Genomic DNA, 21,436 nt, shown 5'->3' with positions numbered 1-21,436 from the left:
GCAACTGTCTTGAAGCAGCGCACAAAAATGACGCGCACTGTCTAATAATAGAAAGCATGACGCGTAAACTGACCAGTAAGATGCTAAATAGAACCTGCTGACAGCCAATCAGACCCCAGTATTTCGATGCAGCCATGCAAATTTATTGGAACAAAAGGAAAGAGTTCAACTCCCACAGAATTGGTTTGGTACACCAAAACGACTGCCGGTTCGTTTTTTGGGGAGACCAATATGGCTGCCGGGAACTGCCATTGTGCTCCATATTCATAAGTCAACTCAAATTGCTTTTTCCTTAGTTTTATTATATTTCTTGTAACTAGAATTCGGTAACATTAAAAGTTCGCGCTATGTAAGAACGAAGAGTCATTTCGTTTGAAACAACAAAATATTTTTGTCCCGGGAGTGTTAATAGAATTCGGCATTTCCGACTCAACAAACTCACCCGTGGGAGAATTCGAGCTATAGTCTAGAGCGACGAGGATTTCCTGATAGAAAGCGCAAACCATCAGTTAAAATAACGACGCTATAACTCTGCTAAAATGAACAGTCACTTCGATAAGAACTTAACCTCGTGTAGCAGCGACAAGCGCCAATAAAAGCCCGCATCATACTCCACACGGAATATTATGATATTGCATTTCCGTTTCACAACACCAGTTGAAACAAGTTTACACTTTCGAACCCAGGCGCGCAAAAACGGACTTTTCGTCTCCATCTGACATAAGCCCTATGGATCTCTTGACCGGTTTTACTGGTTTGACCGGTTTAGCTGGTTCTCCTTTTCGTTTAACCGGTTGGAGTACACTGTGACTTGTGTAGTCAATCGCGCCAGGAGCCTTGTCGCCTGAAGGGATTCGAATTCTTGGGTTCACTGCTTGAATTGTTGTTGGTTCTGGGGTCGTTGCCAAGCCACCAAGACGACTGAAGACTGATCCTTGTGCTTTATCCTACGAAGAAATAAAAACATACTTATGTTTAACTCACTCTTTCACTCTGGGGAGGCGCGGTGGTGTAATGGTTTGCACGCTGGAATCCGGATCGCGCGGTCTGGGTTCGAGTCCCGGCCGGGGACATTGCATTGTCATCCTTGGCAAGACACTTCACTCTCACAGCTCCTCTCTCCACCCAGGTGTATAACTGGGTACCGGCGAACTTAATGCTGGGGGTAACCCTGCGATGGACTAGCATCCGATCCAGGGGGGGTGTAGAAATATTCCTAGTCGTTTCATGCTACAGAAACCGGGTTAAGCTCCGGTCTGATGGGCCACTGGCCTAACGCAGACTTTTACTCTTTCAGTCTGACTGCCTTTTTTCCTGCTTGTAGACACGACAAAAATCGTAATAAAAATTTTAAAGAAACTTGTTGCGCAGAGCAGCGACATGAACTCTAAAGTTTCTCAAATAAGCCAGGCCCTCATGGTCAAGTGTTTGATAAACACATTCGACCTTAACGGGAGGTATCGGATTACAATTATTTGAATCCGGCCTTAAGGACTTACGTACTGGGTGCACAAGATTCGTGATAGGCGCACTAACAGATATAAGGAAGTCTGTTTAGCCATCCTATACCATTCTTCAAATGCAAAAAAGGTGGCGTTAATCCCAAAAGTCACCCATAAGGTAATAGTTCTTACCTTCAACTGTACCGTAACACTTGTTTTCAGAGGTTTCAACATTTTAACCTCGGTCTTCTTTTCTGGTTCTTTGGGACTCTCTTTCAACGGAGGGCTTTCATTTCCCAGGCGATCAAAAACCGACTGCCTCTTAATCACTTTCGCTTTGTTTACTGAAATGAAAATGAAAATACAAACCATAAACACTGGTAAAATTCGCCTAACAATAGGCTCTTTCTCCCCGTTGCTCTCGAAGGCCAATACCTAGCGAAGTATTCCGAAATTTTCAGATATTCATTCTTGCCGGGAATTTCCATTCCATTTGATTCTGCTCCCAGAATTGCCGAAATTTTCCGTTGAGTGCTTCGCTTTTTGGAAATCCAAAAATTTCTTGATTTTCTGAACCCCATTTCGAAATATTTGGCTGAATGGAAAGCGCCCTAAATTTGTACGCATCTCGAAATTCGCAACGCCTGCAAACGTTTTTTTGTGGAACATTTCGTAAACCTTTCGTTTCGTAAAAACGCAGTTATTTTTTATCATTTTCATATTTGGAATGGACTGTTGCTTTTACATGTTCAGCTGGAGGGATGTTCACGAACGTTTAGTAAGATTAACGCCCCGTCCACACTTCGTCAAAAGAATTTGAAAACGTAGGTTTTACTCTGAAAACGCATCAAGTGTTTTCCGTCCACACTACGCCGGAGGAATTTAAAAACGCAACAATCACCGGTCGTTTTGGATTTGTGTTTGACGAAAACTCGGTCAGAGAAATCACGTGATTATCGTGACGTCATCGTTTTCGAAAAGCTCCGTTTTCAAAATGTTTTCCATCCACACGAAAACGAAAAGCCGGCGTTTTCAAATTCCTCCGGTTTGAAGAGCGTTTTCGAAAAGCTCCGTTTTCGTGACGGATTAGTGTGGACGGCAGGCCTTACCGTAGAAATAAAGCTGCGTTTTCAAATTCCTCCGGTGTAGTGTGGACCCTGCCTGAGTGTATCTCACAGTGAAGGTTACAAGCTTCTGTCTGACAACAGCGTTATCTGTCAACGTTCGATCTTTTTTTCTCGTATTTACACACGCTTACTTACTAAACGTCTTGCTGAGAAAATACAATATATGGCCAAGCAGCCCAAAGGTGTGTGTTTTTATTTTGCAACAAAATTAAGGTTCAAATCTACCTGCAGCTGTAGCAGCGGCCTGTTTTTGCTTGGCAATCAGCTTCTTGCTTCGTTCAGTAGATCCTTGAGGCATTTTTACCTTCAATGTCTGCTCGTCTGGCGATTTTGGCGACGTCACAGCTAACTTTGGTGTGCTAGAGATGGTCACTTTTGCATCTTTACCACCAAACCTAAAAAAGAAAAAAACATTTTCTTGTCACGAAGGCTGTACGCTCACGCTACCCTGTTTAGGGCGTGCTTGTTCAGCTGTAGCAAAGCATGTTGCAAGTTTTTTCTCCTCGTTCTCGGTGGTGCTCCCGAGCTAACAGAACACCTTTAGCAATGTACATGTAATATTCTACCCTGGGTATTGTTATTAATGACGTGGTAATGAGTTATGGGGAATCGCTCTGGCCTGGGACAAGCCCAAGACCAGGCGAAAATAGAAGCGGATAGTTGGATCAAGCCCGACTTAATCGTTAGGTGAGAGGGTGGGTCGCCAACCTCTTCGCTTCCGCATAGGGTAAGGACCACAGCGCAAAGCCGGAACGGGGTTGGCACGAAGAACACAGAGTGGAAAAAAGCGCGAGGATGGTAAATCTCGTTGTTCGCGCTGCGTCCCAACTAAGAAGGCAAGATGAAAATTTTTTCTGAGGTACTTGCTAATTGTTATATGTAGCTCTAAAAAGGAAATTGGTGGGGTGGGGGGGGGGGGTACACGTGAGGCAAAGAAAATGTATTTTGAGCTCGGCAGGGTTTTTTCTTTGTCTTGTGTAGTTCCCTTTTTCCTTAACGGCGGGCTGAGAGGGAGATAAGTTCTGTGTAACTGTGTTACTTTTTACCACTTTTTAAAATGACCTCAGAGCTAATTCTCTACTTTTCATCTCTTAATTCCAGCGCTGCGAGAATGCCTGAACAAGGCACACGTATGCGAATTTTCCCAGATCCACGCTGAATAAATTCACTGCTTCAATATAATTGGTAAAATGCTCGAAAATGAACGGCTCTGACTCTAAAATAAAAAGCAACATACCTTTGAGATAATGTTTTGTGACTGCCGATTGTCCGAGGCTTGTCTTTGGACACGGTTGTTTGAATTTTGAGATTTTTCTTGGCCGGGGATGGTGATATTGATTCAGCATCTTGTACAGGACTGCTCGTTCCACTCTGTACTCTCTGATTGTTAATCCAGTGATCCACCATGCGACTGGCAGCTAAAATGCAAGAAAATCAGATTGTGTCTTGAACTGTGATAAATGTCATACATCACTTGCAAAAACTTTCGGACGATTTTCATTTCGGACAAAAAAGTGTCCGAAAATAAAACCGTCTGAAATTTTTACAGTACAGTATAAAACTTTCAAGAAGCTCCAAAGCTTTTAGTTTCCTTTTTGGAAGGATTCTAGTTGAGACACTGCTGATAATATGTAACGGTTTGATAGAATTTGCGCCTTTCTCTCGTCGGTGTATCTGTAAAACCTTGTGGGAGCAGATAAATTATCATTTTCACAGCTGTTGTTTAAGTCTAATTCGTGTTTCTTTTTTTTTACGCGTAAATTTTCTTTTAATTAGTTATCAGTATGTTTCAGCAAAGTGTCCAAAACGTTTGTCCGAAATCAGATAAAAAGTGTCAGAAAATCAAACGTCCGAAATTTTTGTGCAAATAACGTGCACAAAATTCCATGTCCTGTGAATGGCTTAGCGGTAGAGGATTTTACGAACGAGGGCAGCGGGTCAGTAAAATATTGTTTTTAACAGCAGTAAATAAATCTCACATCTTTAAGCTACCACGTGATTTTCCTTTTATAATTTAGACAAACAGACTGTTTATACACAAACAACTGTGAAAAATTGGGAAATGACGTCATCAATACCTTTACTAGTTAGGATATGGTCCAGGATTTACTTTCGTATCAATTTTACGAGCGGCGTATTTTCCAGTAAAAACACCCATGTCTATATAATAAAACTGACTATGAAGGTAAAAACCTTTCTCAATGCGGGTAATTTAAATCATAAATTAAACTCTTTGATCCTACCTGTTGATTTGCGTTTTGACCCAGTGGGAGTTTGATTGCCAGGAGAGGATGACACAGATGAAGCGTCAGTAACAACCACCATCTCCTTTGCTGACTTCTCTCGTTCACTCTGTAAATGGGAAAATAGCACATATTAGATCTTATTATAGCAAAGCACTAGATACCCTGAGAGACATAGATTCATTTCTGTAGTTCTGCTCGGTGAGATGAGATGAAACCTCTCATCTCTCACCGAGCACAACTGAGAAGGGAATCTCTGTCTCACAGGGTAAGCACTACACTAATAACTCCAGGAGAATAACTGGTCTCCCTGGATGTAGTGGGACCCTGTGTAATGTCATACTCAACAACAGTTTGTGCTTGACATGGGCTGCGGTCTTTATGTTGCAGTTTTGGACGAGGCCCTAAATTAACTTGTGTGTAAGTACCTTTCTCCTCTCATGTGCATGGTATGTACAGTGCAATGGGTAATACCACACTACTGCAAAAACCTGGCAATAAACTGGCCAGTGGTCAACTGTATTTAATAAGTGGGGACTGTATTTTAATTAGTGGGGACACCCCCAGTATGGTGCCATTGCGCTTTTGGTTGTCTCCTTCTCCACTGCTTTTTGTTTGTTTGTTTGTTTGTTTTTAGTTAGTTATCTTAATAATTCATAATGTATCCGCATTGTATGGAGTAAATTGTAATAAATAAATAAATAAATAAAATGTAGCGGTCTAACGAATGCTGGTCTTAGGAGTATGTTAAATTACAGTGTACGTACAGATAAACTAAGTCAGTTAAGGACCAGTCAACAGGTGCTGCTGACGTAGACATGGACATGAAAGGCAGGGTTTTCAACAGCTTTCTTTAGTATGGGATTTCTTCCCGAAAGTTCCAGATCTCAGAAGTCAACATTTTTCCCGTTGTGTGGATTGAGAACTGCGAGGCTGGTTGTGTACACCAAAAGCACTACCCTGAAGAGGAGTCTGGGGCAAACCCCCAAGAAAATTTTTCAAATAGAACTCTCAAAAATGCTGTTTCCAGCATCGCTAAGAGATGAGATAAAGATTGTCACTAAAACTCTCCCAAAACTTTCAAATATGAAATGAGCATGGACACTAATTAATACAGTAATTGGGAGGGGGGAAGGCAACAAAAGCACTCTCCATTGTATCAACTGACAACCAGATTAAAAATCTAGTATATATTTCTTGATTCTCAAAAAAGAATAAGGTGCTAGTCTTTGTAGTTAACTCTTATGCTCTACTTTATGAAACATTTATGGGGTGCTTTGGCCAAGAAAAGAAAGAAATGCAAAATACAGCCTCCAACCTCAATGGAAATCTCTGGTAGTGTGGGTAATGGAACAAATAAAAACCGTGTTCTCTCAGTTTGTCTAATAGTGCAACTGACAGTAGTTTGCCAAAATCAGTTTACTGGTACATAATAACACACCTGAACAGAGACCAGCGCTGTTGACAGAAGCTGAAGAGTTTCAGACACACCTTCTCTTTTCGAAGCCCAAGACCAAACTTTTAAAAGGTTGTAGAAGCAACTCTACACCCCAGGAGGGGGACGCCCATGTCAAAAAGGTAGGGGATGCTTGTTGTCTTGTTTAGGGGATATCAATGATGGATTTCATCACACTTACATGCAGTGTGTTCACTAGAAAGTGCCACTACATGTACATGTACATTATATTTTTTAGCTGTCAAGGAATCTTTTAGGGTTGCTCTCAAAGAAATAATTAAAACATTCCCCCTGTCCATTTCAAAGTGGTACCTTTTAGGTGTGAGATAAGGCTTGAGCCACACCTAGATTGGTCTCCAGCTACATGTAGCATCCCTGACCTTTTCACATGGGAGTCCCCAATGGGCTCTCTACTCCTCCATGCCCCCCCCCCCCCCCCCCCGCTCCCCTCATAAAATAACTTTCTTTGTGTATGCAGTTCATTCCTCATGAGAGAAACCTTTGCAACAACAAATCAGAGATACTACACAGTGGAGCTTCCCTGAATCCAGACACACAGTCTACATGTATACATTACAGAAGGGCAGACAGACAAACATACATAGATTTAATTGAAATGGATGAACTGAGGATAGCAAGACAGATGTCTTTTCACCCAGACTAGGAAATTACCGGGACATACCTTTCCCAAACAGGATATGGCAAAGGTATACATGTGTTTCTCTGAAATGAACCAGACTAGCTACGCTCATTGATACAAGATCACTCAGATTATAGCACATCAAAGGAACCGATGAATCCTTGCCCAAAGTGGATTCACCGTTTGATGCATCATGATCCAAGTGACCTTGGATCACTGATCCAGCCTGATCTTGACCAATTTTCATCCCAAAGTAATGCACCCAATAGGATAATGTTCAAGATCAAACACAAAACCTCTAAAATTTGCTTTACAAATTTACACGTATGTAACAGCACTGGAATTACTCATTAAAAACTAAAATTGATATGTTCTTGAAAATTAATAAAATCAAATTAATACCTGAGCATGAACTTCTTTGCCATGCCTTAAAATGGCAATGATGTCCCCCATTATGGTGATCCCCATGTCTCGTAATATCTCCTAGAATAAAAATTAATGATATGTTATGAAAAAAAAAAACCACTTCTTTGTGAATTTAATGTCTTCTAAATTGTTAAAATCAAAGGGAAATGTTATTACATTGTAGAGCCAGTTGCCATTGCCACCTGCATACAGACTGGCTCTCCATGATATTATCTGTGAACCACTTCCATATGAAAATAAAAATTTTGTAAATAAAGTTTCTTTCTGGGTACAACATTTTCTGTAGGTTACCATGTCTCAGAATTTGTCATTAGTAGTTTGTCCATCTCAAAAAAATTTGTCTAAGTTGAATGTAAAGCCTGTTATTGTTACCTACAGTGTAATCAGCAGAGATGTCGATGACATGGTGAATGTCAGACGGAGAACGAAGTCTTCCGCAATTGGCTCAAGAACAAATTTCTGAAGTGAATGGAAGTTTTCCGGAGACTTTGAGAAAAACAAAGAGCTGTAAGACTTGAGTTTTTGAGCTAGTTTAGTTCCTATAGTTGAGAAATGGTCATTGAGGATCTTGGATATAGATTTGCGGTCAAAGTATTGAACACCGTCTGCCTTGATGCAGGATATGGGAGTTCTCTCCTTTCGAGATGTTATGTCATTAAGAGTTTTCCATAACGTACTTGGATTTGATTTGCTTTCGGTAATGAGAGTGGTATAGTATTCCGATTTACACCTCTTTATCTCCCTGTTTACATAATTCCTCAGTTTTTTATAGCGCGACCAGTGGTGGGCAGCTTTTGATTTCAGGGCTTTGCAATGGTAAAAATCTCGTTGGTGCATAGCTTCAGATAACCTTGCATTCATCCATGGAGAATGAACTCCTTTAATTCTTGATCTCCTTATTGGAGCGTGGCTGTCAGCTACGTTTGTAAAGAGCTTGTTCCAACAACTGACAGCGGAATCAATGTCCTCTTTGTTTAGCACTTGGTCCCAGTCAATGTCTCTAAGATCTTTGAGAAATTCCTGCTTTGAGTAGTGTTTGTATGACCGGCATTCAATGGTTCTCCCAGGTGCCTTAGGAACACCTGATTTCATCACGCAGAAGATTAAACAGTGGTCGCTCAGAGGTGATGAGATGACACCTTTGTCAATAATGCGATGAGAAGTGTAGGTAAACAATAGGTGAACAATAAGTGTTGATGACTTCTCCGTTATTCTTGTTGGTGTATTAATTTGTTGGTCTAAATGGTGAGAATTTGTCACCTTGAGAAGTTTGCGTTTCTTGGCCTTATCACTATTCATCTTAGTGTCCATAAAATTAACGTTAAAGTCCCCGAGCAAAACAAACTCACTCTTATCGGTCAAAGAAGACAGAGATCTATTTAAATCTTGAATAAAAGTTTCAAAGTTTGTGTCAGGCGCTCTGTAGATTGTCCAGATAATCAATTTCTTGCATTTAGGTCGAGAAATTTCAGTGACACAGGATTCAGGCAACGAAGCACCAATGTCTGTTCTAAGTCGGTAAGGAATACCATCTCGAACATAGGCCATAGTTCCTCCTCCTGCTTTATGAAGTCGGTCAGATCTCATACAAGAATATCCAGGAATCTGGATTTCGCTATCAGTGATTGATGGTTTAAGCCATGTCTCCGATAAAGTAAACACATCAAGAGGCTGGTTTAGTAACCAAAGTTTTAGCGAGTCCAGTTTGGGATACAAACTTCTTATATTTAAATGTGCGATCTTTAGTCCACAACACTGCGTAAAATCTCTCACAGAAAGACTTGGTGGTGTAACAGGGCCAGGATTTAGTGAGACGTCGCCGGCAAGAGAAATAAGTAGAAGTGTGAACGACCACGAACGTGCTAAGCGGCAGCTAGCAACAGCGAGTTCCCTGTTTGTTAGCGATGGCGACGTCTTGCAAGAGTTAATCGACCTCCTTGAAAGTTGCAAATCGTACACTTTTGGCTGGCTAACATCCCTGGCAACATGTAAAATGCTGCTATCGGTGCGTTGGGTTGGAAGTAGTGGTATTTGAGGCGAAAAAGTGAAGAGGACAACATATATAAGGAGTAAAAAGCAAAAATAGCGGGAGCACCGTAAACCCGTGATACTTGACGCCATGTTGCAAGAATTTTTATGAAAACTGAAAAAAAAAACCTGAATTTTTATGAAAAATTTTTTGAATGATTTTAGCTAATTTTAATCTTTAGAATTTTAACTTTTTAACTAATACGAACTCTTTTTACTCTTATTTATTTTAGCTTGTAGTAAATGTCATTTTTAGGTGATTTTTATTTAGGAGGGCTCCACTGAAAACTGCCTTTCGTGAGTTGGATTCCCTCACTAAATATTATTATTATCATTATTATTATTATTAATGAGTGAGGGTCTTACCTGCCCCCTTCTCTCCTCTACCCTGTTATGATATTCCATTTGTGGTATGTGTTATTTCTGGAGCTCGCAGTCATGTCATATAACCAGAGTTATTGACGTGTTTATTTCAACAACTATGTTAAGGAACTTTAATTATGTTAAGGAACTTTGTGACTGTGTTTCAAAAAAACTGATAATTTTCTTTAATCCCAAGCTGTCTTTTTCATCAAAGAAAGGGAAGACATTATGCTATCTTATTTCTGGTACATATGGGCAATTCCACATGAGACATCTAAAAAGTGAAAATTTTCATATCCTATTCCCCTTATTTAAACTTATACTAGCAGATAGCTAATATACTGAGCTGTTTAGAATTACCAACTTTTTGCACTTATTGACCACACCCACTCGCTGGGAAGCTTTGGAATTTGGGATATTTGAATACCATTATTTTGAAAATTATTCTTGAAGGGAACATAAAGAAAGTAATTTGAAAACACTACCATTATCTACAAAGTCATTGGGGTATGTATGGTTAGAATTAACCTTAAGCAATCATGGGGCTATGAATAATTTCCCATGTACTTGACTTATTCTGGGAAAAAAGTATTTAATTTGTGTTGCGGACATTACGTAATGTCCGCAACGTTAAGGCTTTTTTTTTCAATTTTTGAAAAGGATTTACACTACTTTCAGGAACTATTCAAGCTGTTCTTTTAGTTTGATATTAGCATTATTTTAGTGAAAAAGGTTGGCCAGACAGGTTTTCTGTGTCTAGAAATTAAGGTGGCTAAAGCGTTGCGGACATTACATTACAGACACAACAAAATCTTTATCTTACTTTTATGACAACTAATAGAGCTCTGAAAAGAATATGATTTATTTTAAGTATCATTTCCAACACCAAGCAATTCAAATGAACCTTTTTCATTTTAAAGAATCAATGTCAATGTTAAATACTATGACTTAAATCAGTGTCAATTACCAATAATATTTATCATAACAGCACAATCAAGCTAAAAGTTTTATACCAAATGTTTTCAACCAACAGTTGCTTGATTAAATTCAAAAGCTTCAAATTGAGCATGCTCAAACTGGTTTGTGAGCATGCTCTCTGGAAGAAGGCCACTGACAAACTGCAAATCTTTAGCTTTCCTGTTCTCACAAAGGCAGCACAAAGAGCAAGGAGTAAAACTTGAATTCAAGAACAAAATTATAGCAGTTGCCTGAAGTTAGTGCATTTTAGGTTTATTTATCTTAAAAGCTTCAGATTAATAATTGAAAAAGCACAGTTTATTAATTTTTTAGAGAAAAAAATACAGTCTCAAAAACAAAAAATGTCCGGTCAATTTTCATGCCTCTCAGTATAGTAAAAGAAATCAGATTTTATAAGTCTTTAAAATATAATTTCATGCCTGAAATACAGTTTGACTGTGTAGTGTCAGCTGTAGCAGATTTGTACACAGAAAATGAAGAAAAGTAAGTTATTTGTAGCTTTATTTCATAACATAAAACACTCTAGAACATACAAGAATACCCAGCAACATCAAGGCTCATTTAAAGTATCTTCCCAAAAATGTAATGTCCGCAACAAATTCTTTGTAATGTCCGCAACATCAATTTTTGTTTATAGAGTCAACAAATGAATGCCAAGTTGAATTTTTTCATAGCATTTGGAAAATTCGTCATTAAAAGTGCTCAATTTACATTTTATGTCCTTCTCAAGTCTTTTCAATTCACAGGAAATTCAATTTTAGGAAAGGCACTTGAATAATGTGGTTGTTTTTTGCTGTAATGTCCACAACAGACCTTCTTCAGTTCACGGCTCAAAGGTCTTGTGAGCAAATGATTTTTTTCCTGGAGAAAATATAAGGGGTCACTAAAGTAATTCAATGCACAAGTTTCAGCAGCTTAGTTGGCTGTATAAAGGTTTGGCAGGAGTTTCAAATTCCAATTTTTGGTTCTAAATGTAATGTCCGCAACGTGGAATCACCCATATGCGTTATTTCTGGGGCACAGGATCATTTAGAATGAGGGACCAACAAATATTTCTGAAGGGGTGATCATGTTTGAATTTGAGAAATAACATCAATATTTTCGCTAATTTCATCAAGATCACAGTTTTAACAAACCTTTGTTAAATCTGGCAGCATGTCCTCTTGTATTCTGTGGTCATAAAATATCACAGCATAACTGTGGAAAAAATTGCAAGAAAGCATGGTTACCGTAAGATAGCACAAGTCGTGAACTTCATAATAAGTGTAAAAGTAATACAATATTTTTGTTAGAGAGGGATAGAGAGCAGCAATTAATTTTGTTATGGCCTACATTTTGTAGTTAAAGAAATGCTGTAAATACAATTTAATACATGAAGACAACAGAGATGAAACATATGCATTTATATCCATCTGAACAAAGTAGGCAAGCTGTGGGCAAGCGTTTTGGTGCAGCTGGCTTCCATCAACTGTTGCCTTGCAGACACCCCATCATGACAGACATCCTGCTAATACACATGTCAGACAAAGGCTCCATCCCTGGCCAAAGCTACATTATATAGGTACGTAAATAACTCCCACTATCACAGAGTTACAGACACTTCACAGAGATGCCAATCCAGAAAAAAAAAAAAAAACATCTGCGAAATCGCCAATTTTACCATCTTCAACCATAAAAAACGTGCTGTTCAAAGGAGAGCTCTGCCAATCAAACCGGAAAAAATGCATCAAATATGCAAAATTTTGCTCCCAAAATACCAACCATTGGCCAAAATATGTCTGAAAATGTATAATGTGTGCTTTCATTCTTATTGTCTGGGAGATTTGGTGACCCATACGGGAGACCGGGAGATTCAGTCCGTATCTGGGAGACTCCTCCAGATAACTTGGGAGAGTTAGCATGGAAGACTTCATCTGGTCCCAAACTAATAACTTTGTTGTTCCTCAAAAGACAACTTGGCTGTACTGAATGGCATATTCTGTAGCCTTGCAATATACAAGTTCAAGTACACTATTTTGACCTATATCAAATGATTATGTGTCAAAGTAAATGTGTATCACAAATTAAAAGAACCCCGTAATCTAGAAAGAGTATTATAATAGAGCAATATACATTATATATGTGACATTTTACAACCAAAAATTGGATTCTTTTTTCCCACCCTGCCATTGCAGACTTTTGCTATAACAGACACCAACTGACAGTCTTGAGGGTGTCCACTATAACAAGAGTTGACTCTGCATGTTCCAGGATATACACAGGCAAAAGAGGTCACAAGATTATACATGCACAGTGTGTCAAAAGGAGCTATCTGGTTAGGTGCATTTTGAACAACAGAGCTACACGTATTAAGAAAAAGCTTAGCTGAGAGTAAACAATTTATCTATGTGTATAAATACCGGCATCAGATGAATTAACATCTGAATGGCTTCACAAGTTTTATTATAAATCCGTGGTATAGAGGGGACCATTTGCTCAAGTGTTACACGTATGGCTTTGCGGACAGTGTTAATAGTGTTAATAAGCCTAACGCAAACATAACCTAACAAGTCGGATCTTCAGTACATGTAAAATGAAATATCATCTTTAATAATCTCTTATAAAAGTTACTCTGGATACGTGTGTGCATTCATAATAAAACCATAATGGGCTAAACCTTGAAAACCCCCGGCTATGCAATGGTTTTCCAAGCAATAACGAAGTGAACAATAGAGAAACATTTGTTTACGACCGTGGCGATTATTTGAGTCACAACTCTACAAATTGACTCTTAATCTTGTTTTCTGTCAATATTGTTCCTTGCTTGATGAAAACCCTTTCCAACAAGCTTTTAATGGATTACCAAGGTTACCCATTATAATGAAAGCTTACTTGTTCGCGGCACCACTTGGTATACCAGCCTTCGTGAAAAATGTCGTCCATTTTGTAACTGGAACAGTAAACATTTACACGACTATTAAAACCACTGGAGAACGAGAATCTACAGATGATAGCGTGTGAAGATCCACTACTAACCAATAAGGACAGATCATACCTTGTAAACTCATTTTCCACGGATCATCAAAGTGATCGAGAACAGAATCGAACGTAATATATCAACGACGCTTGGACGAGATAAATAATCCAGGGAATCACCAGGAATCACGGGAAACAAATTTCAAGGACTACGTTGTATATGCTACATTTAGGTGTTAGGGTAACCTAAACAAGGCAGGAAATTTATGCAGGAATTTAATTATTTGCGGCGCCAATTTGCTTGAGGTTTGTGGGAACTAATTTTGGTATTGGGAAAGACTGGCTTTTCAAGCTAGGAATCAGTGTTTGCGATTTTCACTAAGTCGCGTTTATTTTAGCCTCTTCCAGGCGTTCAGTTAATTGGGGCGCAGTGCGAAAAACAGCGTACGAAAAAATCCCTGGGGGAGAAGCGCGGCGAGAGAAAGCGAAACTAAAGAAGCTTTCGCTTTCTCTCGCCGCGTTTCTCCCAGGAGAGAGCTTAAGCAACGCCGAGGACGACGCCTAGTAGAAAACGAAGTTAAATTTTACCAGCGAAATTTGCGATTGTCTAGATCTCTTCGGTACGCCAATGGCTCTAAAAACGTGCTCAGGTTAAATATGCAATTACATCGCTCAGTCACCAAATGAAAATAAGAAAAATTAGCCGTCGTCGTCCACGTTCAGTAGACAACCCAGAACTTGGTCATTTCACGTTGCTGTTTTGCAGAGGACGGCAAAGAAATGTACAAAGATTTATAACGCACGTACACATTGCTTTTCTCATTAAACCTTTTGTTTACTGACGTTCTCGTAGCCGTCGGCGTGGTCGTTTGCTTAATCCCCCTATTTCGCACGCTGTTTTTCGCACTACGCCCCAACTAACTGAACGCCTGGAAGAGGCTACGTTTATTTGAAATACAACATTTCCACGCCTATTACAGTCACTGCGTCTTGCCCCAGTGTGGCTGACAATAACCGGCTCAGTCTCTCAGACGATCCTCTTCTCTAAACTTTTTTAGCAGCTACACCTGTAGTGTTCCATGAGCAATTTAATCGTTTTATTTAAATAACCGTTTGAAATAAATGGCATCAATAAGATCCTACAAGTGAGGTTTTTATGTATTATTTCGCCAGCGAAGTAAATTTTCACGGAGAAAATGTTTGCAGCAACTTTTTTTTCGGACTGTGGGAAAAACCGCAAAAATCGGTGTTCGTGGAGGTCATGGGTTCGATTCCTGTGGGGGACTCAGATTTTTTTCTTTGTCCCACGTTCGTGTCATGTTGATCAATTCACCTTTCAGATTTAATTACCGAGCTTAAAATTCACCATCTTTATTCACTAATCATCATTTATTCAGTTCACGTTCACGTTGTACCTAAATGACAGATTTTCGTATCCTTTCATATACCCCAGCTTGCAAAATCCCTACCTATTTTTATACCTGAAGCCTAAAAAAAAAACACCTTTCAGACAGAGTCTCCCCGTATAGGCTATTATAGGGTATACCCCATGGGTGTTGTTATCAATAGTTCTATGTTTCGTTTTGAATACACTTCTTACTGCATTTTTACTCCTGTAAATTCGCGCACTAAATTTCCTCAACACTGTTCCTAACCATTCCGAAGACTCGACGTTTCAATAGACTGTACGCGTTAACTTTGCATCGCATCCGCGACCCAAGCTAGCTCGGCTAACTCCTAGCTGCAGCTGACTCCTCGATCCTCGCTGACTGGAAATGCGCGGGCTCTGGGGACGACAGACGCGTCGATTACTGTTTTGTCTTGCTGGATTCTGTAGAATAAACTTTAAACATCAAAGTTAGGTGTGGCTTAATTTCGTTAATTTCATTTATTTATTTATTTATTTATTTGTTTATTTGTCTTTCCATTTATTTATTTATTTATTTATTTATTATCTTTCTATTTACTTATTTATTTTAGACTTGCGTCGTTATCAGCACAGGCAACCAAGTCTTTTCGTTCTCAGCACACTTCCTCAAATGTGATTGGTACATAAACTGCTGTATTTTGTCCTAATTAATCTGCAAAGTTGTAATCGGACAGCTGGCTGTAATCGGGCATCTGTAATCGGACAGTTACATGAGCCAACCATTTTAAGTCCTCTCCATTGAATCCACTAATCACAGCATTGATTACAATCACTGAGTGACCAATTCAAGAGCCTGACTTTGTAAAATTGTGGAGGTTTAGCCAGTCTCCTGTGACTGTTTTGAAAGAAACTTAACAGCCATTTTGTAAGCTATTCTCCATATCTTAATTATGATATTTAAAAATGACTGTATTAAAAGCTCTTTTTGAAATGAAACTTTTACTTTTGTAGGAAATTGTAATAATTATGATTAATTGGTAACAGGACATCGTGTGATTAACAAATCGGACCATCTCCCGCTTCGCGGTCGTCCGATTTTGTTAATCACCCTATGCTTACAGACCCAATTGGACTCCACTCAATCTCATTACCATTATCAATCAGTTTGCCGGATAATTGCAACAGCCAAAATGTAAAAAGTTCTTTTTAAACCTAAAATTATGAGCAAGTTTTCATTACAACCATATAAACTCCTGATAAAACATAACTTTGCTCACTTTCAGACTGTGAGGACGCGCAAAGGCCACATGTCGAGTTTGGAATACTTTTGTTATCAGATGCAGATTATTAACATGATTTTAGAAAACTAGCAAGAAACACGCAGAGCCTATGCTTCACAAATTGTGGAAAGCTAGATCCTGGCCGTTTTACTGCGACATAAGTACAATCACAAGAATAAAAGTAGCGAGGAGATTCACTCATATCATACCAGGTATGGAGCAAATCAAAACTTCTTTAAGCCATCAGTACGCACTAATTATGGTATATCTGCATTTAAATTCTCCGCAATAAAAATATGGGAATCTGTCCCACCAGAACTTAAACGTTTTCCATACTGCTCTTCAAAAAGGGGTATAAAAGATTCCTATCGACCACTCAAAATTGACCATAGTTTAACTGTTAGCTATATAAGATAATGCTTTACAATATGCAGGACATTGTTTTCCTTTTATTCTAACTTGCATTTATGTATGTCTTTCTTCTCTTAGGATAATAATATCGTCTTTAATGTAAACATTAATTTAAATTATTCTTAACATGCGGCCAGTGCCAACTTATATCTGCATGACAGTAACCAACTCGAAAGCTCATTGGCTACTTTGGTCACTGTACACAATTAAATATTGTTTCTTCTAGTTAACTTTTATTTGTATTTTTTTTTTCTGTATCATTGTAAACCATCTTTTGTTATGTTAAGTTGTTTTCTGTAAACAGTGTGCAAAACTGCGTGGTTGTACTTATGTCAAGGGAGAAAGGAAGAACGCGCTGCGGTAAGCATAAGCACAAGCGAAGATCCACCATTCATTCTGCCCATGCCCACTACCGCCTTACTACCGTTATGCTTGATTTATGCTTGTGTTTGTGTCGTAGTGAAAACCAGGCTTAATTCAATGATGCTAGTTACTTGACAGACAGTAACAGAACAGTTTTCATAACAGGCAGCTCTCACCAACGTTGTAAATTTCGCGACATATATCACGTACAGTCAACGTTTCATTGGTAAAAAGTGACACATAACCGACAAAACCTTCAACGCTTGAAAAGTAAATTCATGACACTTCATGGATGGACGCAAATGGTAGTAGAACCTCTTCTGATTAAGGACTTTTTTTAGCAACTTGGTCTATTTAACCGATTAGATTATGAGCTCGAGATTTCTATCGCGTGGTAGTTGACATAATCATTGATGATCATCAAAGTAAACAAGTTGTTCTCTTTTTTGGGGGGGGGGGGGGCGGGCGTAGAATTTTCAAAAAGAAATAGAAAACATGTAGAAAACATGAAGTTTAGGAGAACTCGCAAAAAGCTGGGAAAACACTCGCCTGTCGCTTCGTGTTCCCAAAGCATTTCTTGTTCTCCCAAACTTCCACTCGTGTGTCTATCAACCCTTTGAATACCAAGTACGCATATATACGTAATTAATGGTCGTGCTCTTTGTATCACTTGTGACGTCATCAATTTAAATGTCATCAGATATTCCTAAGCTTGATAAGCAGATAATAGTACTAGGCTAGGCCTTTCCGTACAATGGTCAGGTCTAGATATCGACGACATTCCGACGTCGCAAATCGAAAAACAACGTTATCAGTTTTGGGGCAAAAACGATGGTAAAATGGTCCACTACGCCTATGATTGATCAAGGTCCATTTCTAGGCTTCGCCCGTAATTAACATCCAACTTTTCACGGCAGCCAGAAAGAACATGAAACGCAAAAGGTAGCCAAATTTTGGCTTATGCTCATGCCCGGAATTCAAATATTGCTCAATTTTGTACCCAATCCTCGAAAAATCTCTCTTTTTAGTTAAAAAAAAAAGCTTTCTTAGCAAAACTTAGACTTATTTATCGTCATGGCAGCTAAAAAAAAAACTGACTAAACGGTTAAAAACGGTATTTTTTGGAGAAAGTTTGGTATTCAAAGGGTAAAACAATTAGATTATGAACTCGAGATTTCTATCGCGTGAAAGTTGACGTCATAGTTTAGCTGCGCCCTCCTCAACTATCACGCAAAAAAAATCGAGAGGGAATAATCTAATTACTTTAGTATAAATCTACTACTCGTTCAAATAAATCCTCTTCACAGAGGAAGAAGACAAGAAGCGGCCGTCATTTTGTTAACAAGGGCACACTGCTACTCACTGTCGCTACTCACTATCTACAACAGAATAGATAGTGAATAGCGTAGCCAATCAGAGAACGGCTTCCATGATAGAACAGCCGATTCGTGATATAAAAGCGCGCGTTGGTCATAACTAATTCCTATTGAGCCATCATGGTAGAAATCCCTATATACGCACGGCCGTGCGTATATATATATAACATGACGTGAACAGTTTCATTTTAGCTGCAAAATTTCCGTCGAGTTTAGCTGCGAGTTCCTTTTGTTAAAGTTTCGGCATTGTGAACATCATTTGGAAATAATCCAAATCCTACGAATTCCTTCGACTTTCGCCAAGCTAAGATGTTTACTAAAACTCGAGTATTTTGACTTTGTTGGTCTACATTTTCATCGGGTATTTTTGACTTGCTTAACTTATATTTTAATTATATGTAAATCGAAGAAGCGAATGTTTCATTGACAATTTAGTTTAGAAACCAGATGAAGCGTTCCGTTCAACCGTCGCTTTACTGATTGGGCGTGTTTTTAACCAGTCAATAGGATCATTTGGTTTCCTTCGGCGTGCATTATAAGAACTTTGTAGTCAATCAAAAATAAAAGTTGTTGTCGTTACGTTATAAAGAATTGGTTCATGCTTTTAGCTGTGCGTATATCGAGTTATGAATACACTTGGGAAATTTGGAGGGAAACTCAAGAAGCTGGAGTTGCTCTCGGCTGCGCCTCGAGCAACTCTTACGCTTCTCTCGTGTTCGTGTGCATCCATAACTCGATATTTGCACACTAAGCATGAACCAATTCTTTACTATAGCATCTTGTGTGCTTATATTCTACCACCGAGTGTAAACAATAAAACTTTAATTTGTTGTTGCTGCTGTCGTTGTTATCAGTTTGATTATTTTGATATCTGACTTAATCCTATGGAACAAAATTTGTTCCACAGGGGACCTATGGCTCTTAGAAGACAGAGTTGGCCTAAAACAATAGAGAACAAAAGAACAAAAGAACAAGGAAAACAGTAGAATTGTGAGGCGGTGTTCTATTGTGACTTGTCCTGTATCCTCTACACCAAGAAGGAGTCCAAATCTGAGAAAATGAGATCACACTTTAATAGCTCAGCTCTGTGATCACTCTTGAAATACCAGAACCTGCATTCACGATCACAGAAGTAAACTATGTGATCACATATATGTCATATGCGATCACGTGTGTGATCACATGTAAAAGTTTTTCCGCGTGATCACACATGTGATCACGGACAATGATCACAACATTTTTTTGCTGGGGACCTCTTGGAAACCAAGGAAACACACACCTGAAGCAAGGGAGTTTACCTTTATTCATACTCCTTTGTAACATATGTAATCACGTGTGTGATCACACCCACGATCATGCGTGATCAAATGTTAACGTTTTCACACGTGCGTGATCACGCACGTGTTAACGTTTTCACGCGTGAACACACTCTGATCATAGTGTGTGATCGCATGTGTGATTACACAGTGGTCACAGCAACCTCGTTCATGGGTTACTGGGAGCCTACTCACTATCTACAACAGAATAGTGAGTAGCATAGCCAATCAGAGAACGGTATTCGTGTCAGAACGCTGGTAGATTTATACTAAAGACATGTAGTTTCAAACCTTAAAGCACAAGACTGAATGAATTGAAAGTTTTACAAATAGCAACAATTAAGGTTATGTACATAACAACCCAGCTCGCGAATGAAGAGAGAAACGTTAAGAAGTTGCGTGATAACGCAACGTCACAAATCCTGGGCTTACACATGGCTTATACAACTTTGTAAAGGGCTTTTAGATGGGCGTAAAAAAACGGAGGGTCTTAAATTCGAGGGGGCTTCTAATCGACATAAAAAAGACCATTTCGAAACGAGCTACATAGCTATGATCATCGAAATATACTGAAGATCAGAATAAAACGAATTAAAACTACAGTCGAACCTTCCGTAAGCGACCACTCAAAATGTCAAGCCTGGTCGCTCATGAGAGCTTAGACCATATTGGGTCCAGATTTTGCCTCATTAGCATATGGTAACTGCAGAGACTAATCCCATGTTTTAAATGTTTCATTCATGCGAGAAGTCAAATTCGAGAAAAAATCCGGTACTTCCCATAAGGAAATTTCCGTTTCTTGGACTATCCAGGAGTGCGATGTTACAACACCTTATTATCCAATTTTCCCTCTATTATCTGTCAAGTGGTCGCTTACGGGAGGTTAAAAACAAAAGAAAATTTTAGAATTTTAGTTCTAAAAGTGGTAGCGGTCGCTTACGAGAGGTGGACGCTTACAAGAGGTTCCAAATATAGCGATTTGACTTGGGAAACTTTTGGTATTTTGGAAAACTGGTGGCCGAGGAGAGGTGGTCGCCTACGAGAGGTGGTCGCACCCGGAGGTTCGACTGTAGGAAAACTAGAGGGCGATTTATATCGGGCGGGGGGGGGGGGGGAGGGGAGGGGTTTATAACCAGATGTATTGCTTGGTTAACCGGGCGACCTATAAGGGGTTGGGGGAAGGCTTACGGGCTGCAGTATACGGTATCTGTTTCTACTCCAAGCGCGGTCTTTTCTGGTTCGTTTTCGCGAAGCTCTCGGAAATCGCTGTATCTTGGTGTTAAGAATTATTTTAAGAGTTGATTCTGCTTCATATTGGTATAGTTTTCGGAAAAAGAAAAATTATCCCAATTTCGCTGCATTAGACCTTTAAACACTTAGCTTCTTCTCTTGCTGCTGGTCTTGTCGGTTTTTTCCCGTATTAGTAGGGGAGTTTTTCCCCAGCTAGGTGGTCGATGACATTCTTAATGAAGTCTCTCTCTCTCTCTCTCTCTCTCTCTCTCTCTCTCTCTCTCTCTCTCTCTCTATCTACGTGCTAGGCGGGCTAGCAAATTTTTTTCACAAGGAATCCAGGGGCCGCAGTCAGCTAGTAACCGGTCGAAACCAAGACAACCAGGGCACCTCTTTTTCTCTGCTTTTTACACGACACCCTAAATTCCTGGGA

At 39.3% G+C, this 21,436-nt stretch overlaps 1 protein-coding gene across 1 annotated transcript; it reads right to left on the bottom strand.

Moving 5' to 3' along the window:
• Positions 1-288: 288 nt before the first annotated feature.
• Positions 289-14,054, bottom strand: LOC145483824 (uncharacterized protein C19orf47 homolog). The gene is made up of 9 exons (XM_081462369.1): positions 13,738-14,054; positions 13,575-13,632; positions 11,840-11,900; positions 7,311-7,391; positions 4,813-4,921; positions 3,807-3,987; positions 2,795-2,964; positions 1,635-1,786; positions 289-947 (listed from the first exon to the last, which is right to left on the bottom strand). The coding sequence occupies exons 1-9, from the start codon at positions 13,748-13,750 to the stop codon at positions 669-671; spliced, it is 1,104 nt and encodes a 367-aa protein (XP_081318495.1). The 5' UTR covers positions 13,751-14,054; the 3' UTR covers positions 289-668.
• Positions 14,055-21,436: the final 7,382 nt, after the last annotated feature.

The sequence above is a fragment of the Orbicella franksi genome, chromosome 4, assembly GCF_964199315.1.
Source record: "Orbicella franksi chromosome 4, jaOrbFran1.1, whole genome shotgun sequence".
In the NCBI taxonomy this organism is placed as follows: Eukaryota; Metazoa; Cnidaria; class Anthozoa; order Scleractinia; family Merulinidae; genus Orbicella; species Orbicella franksi.
This window is presented reverse-complemented; position numbering and strand designations above follow the sequence as displayed.

Coding starts and splice junctions, on each gene's coding strand:
- LOC145483824 (XM_081462369.1), bottom strand. Junction 4,922..7,310: donor GCAAAGAAGTTCATGCTCAG/GTATTAATTTGA, acceptor TCCCATTTACAG/AGTGAACGAGAGAAGTCAGC. Junction 948..1,634: donor GTGTTACGGTACAGTTGAAG/GTAAGAACTATT, acceptor ATTTCTTCGTAG/GATAAAGCACAAGGATCAGT.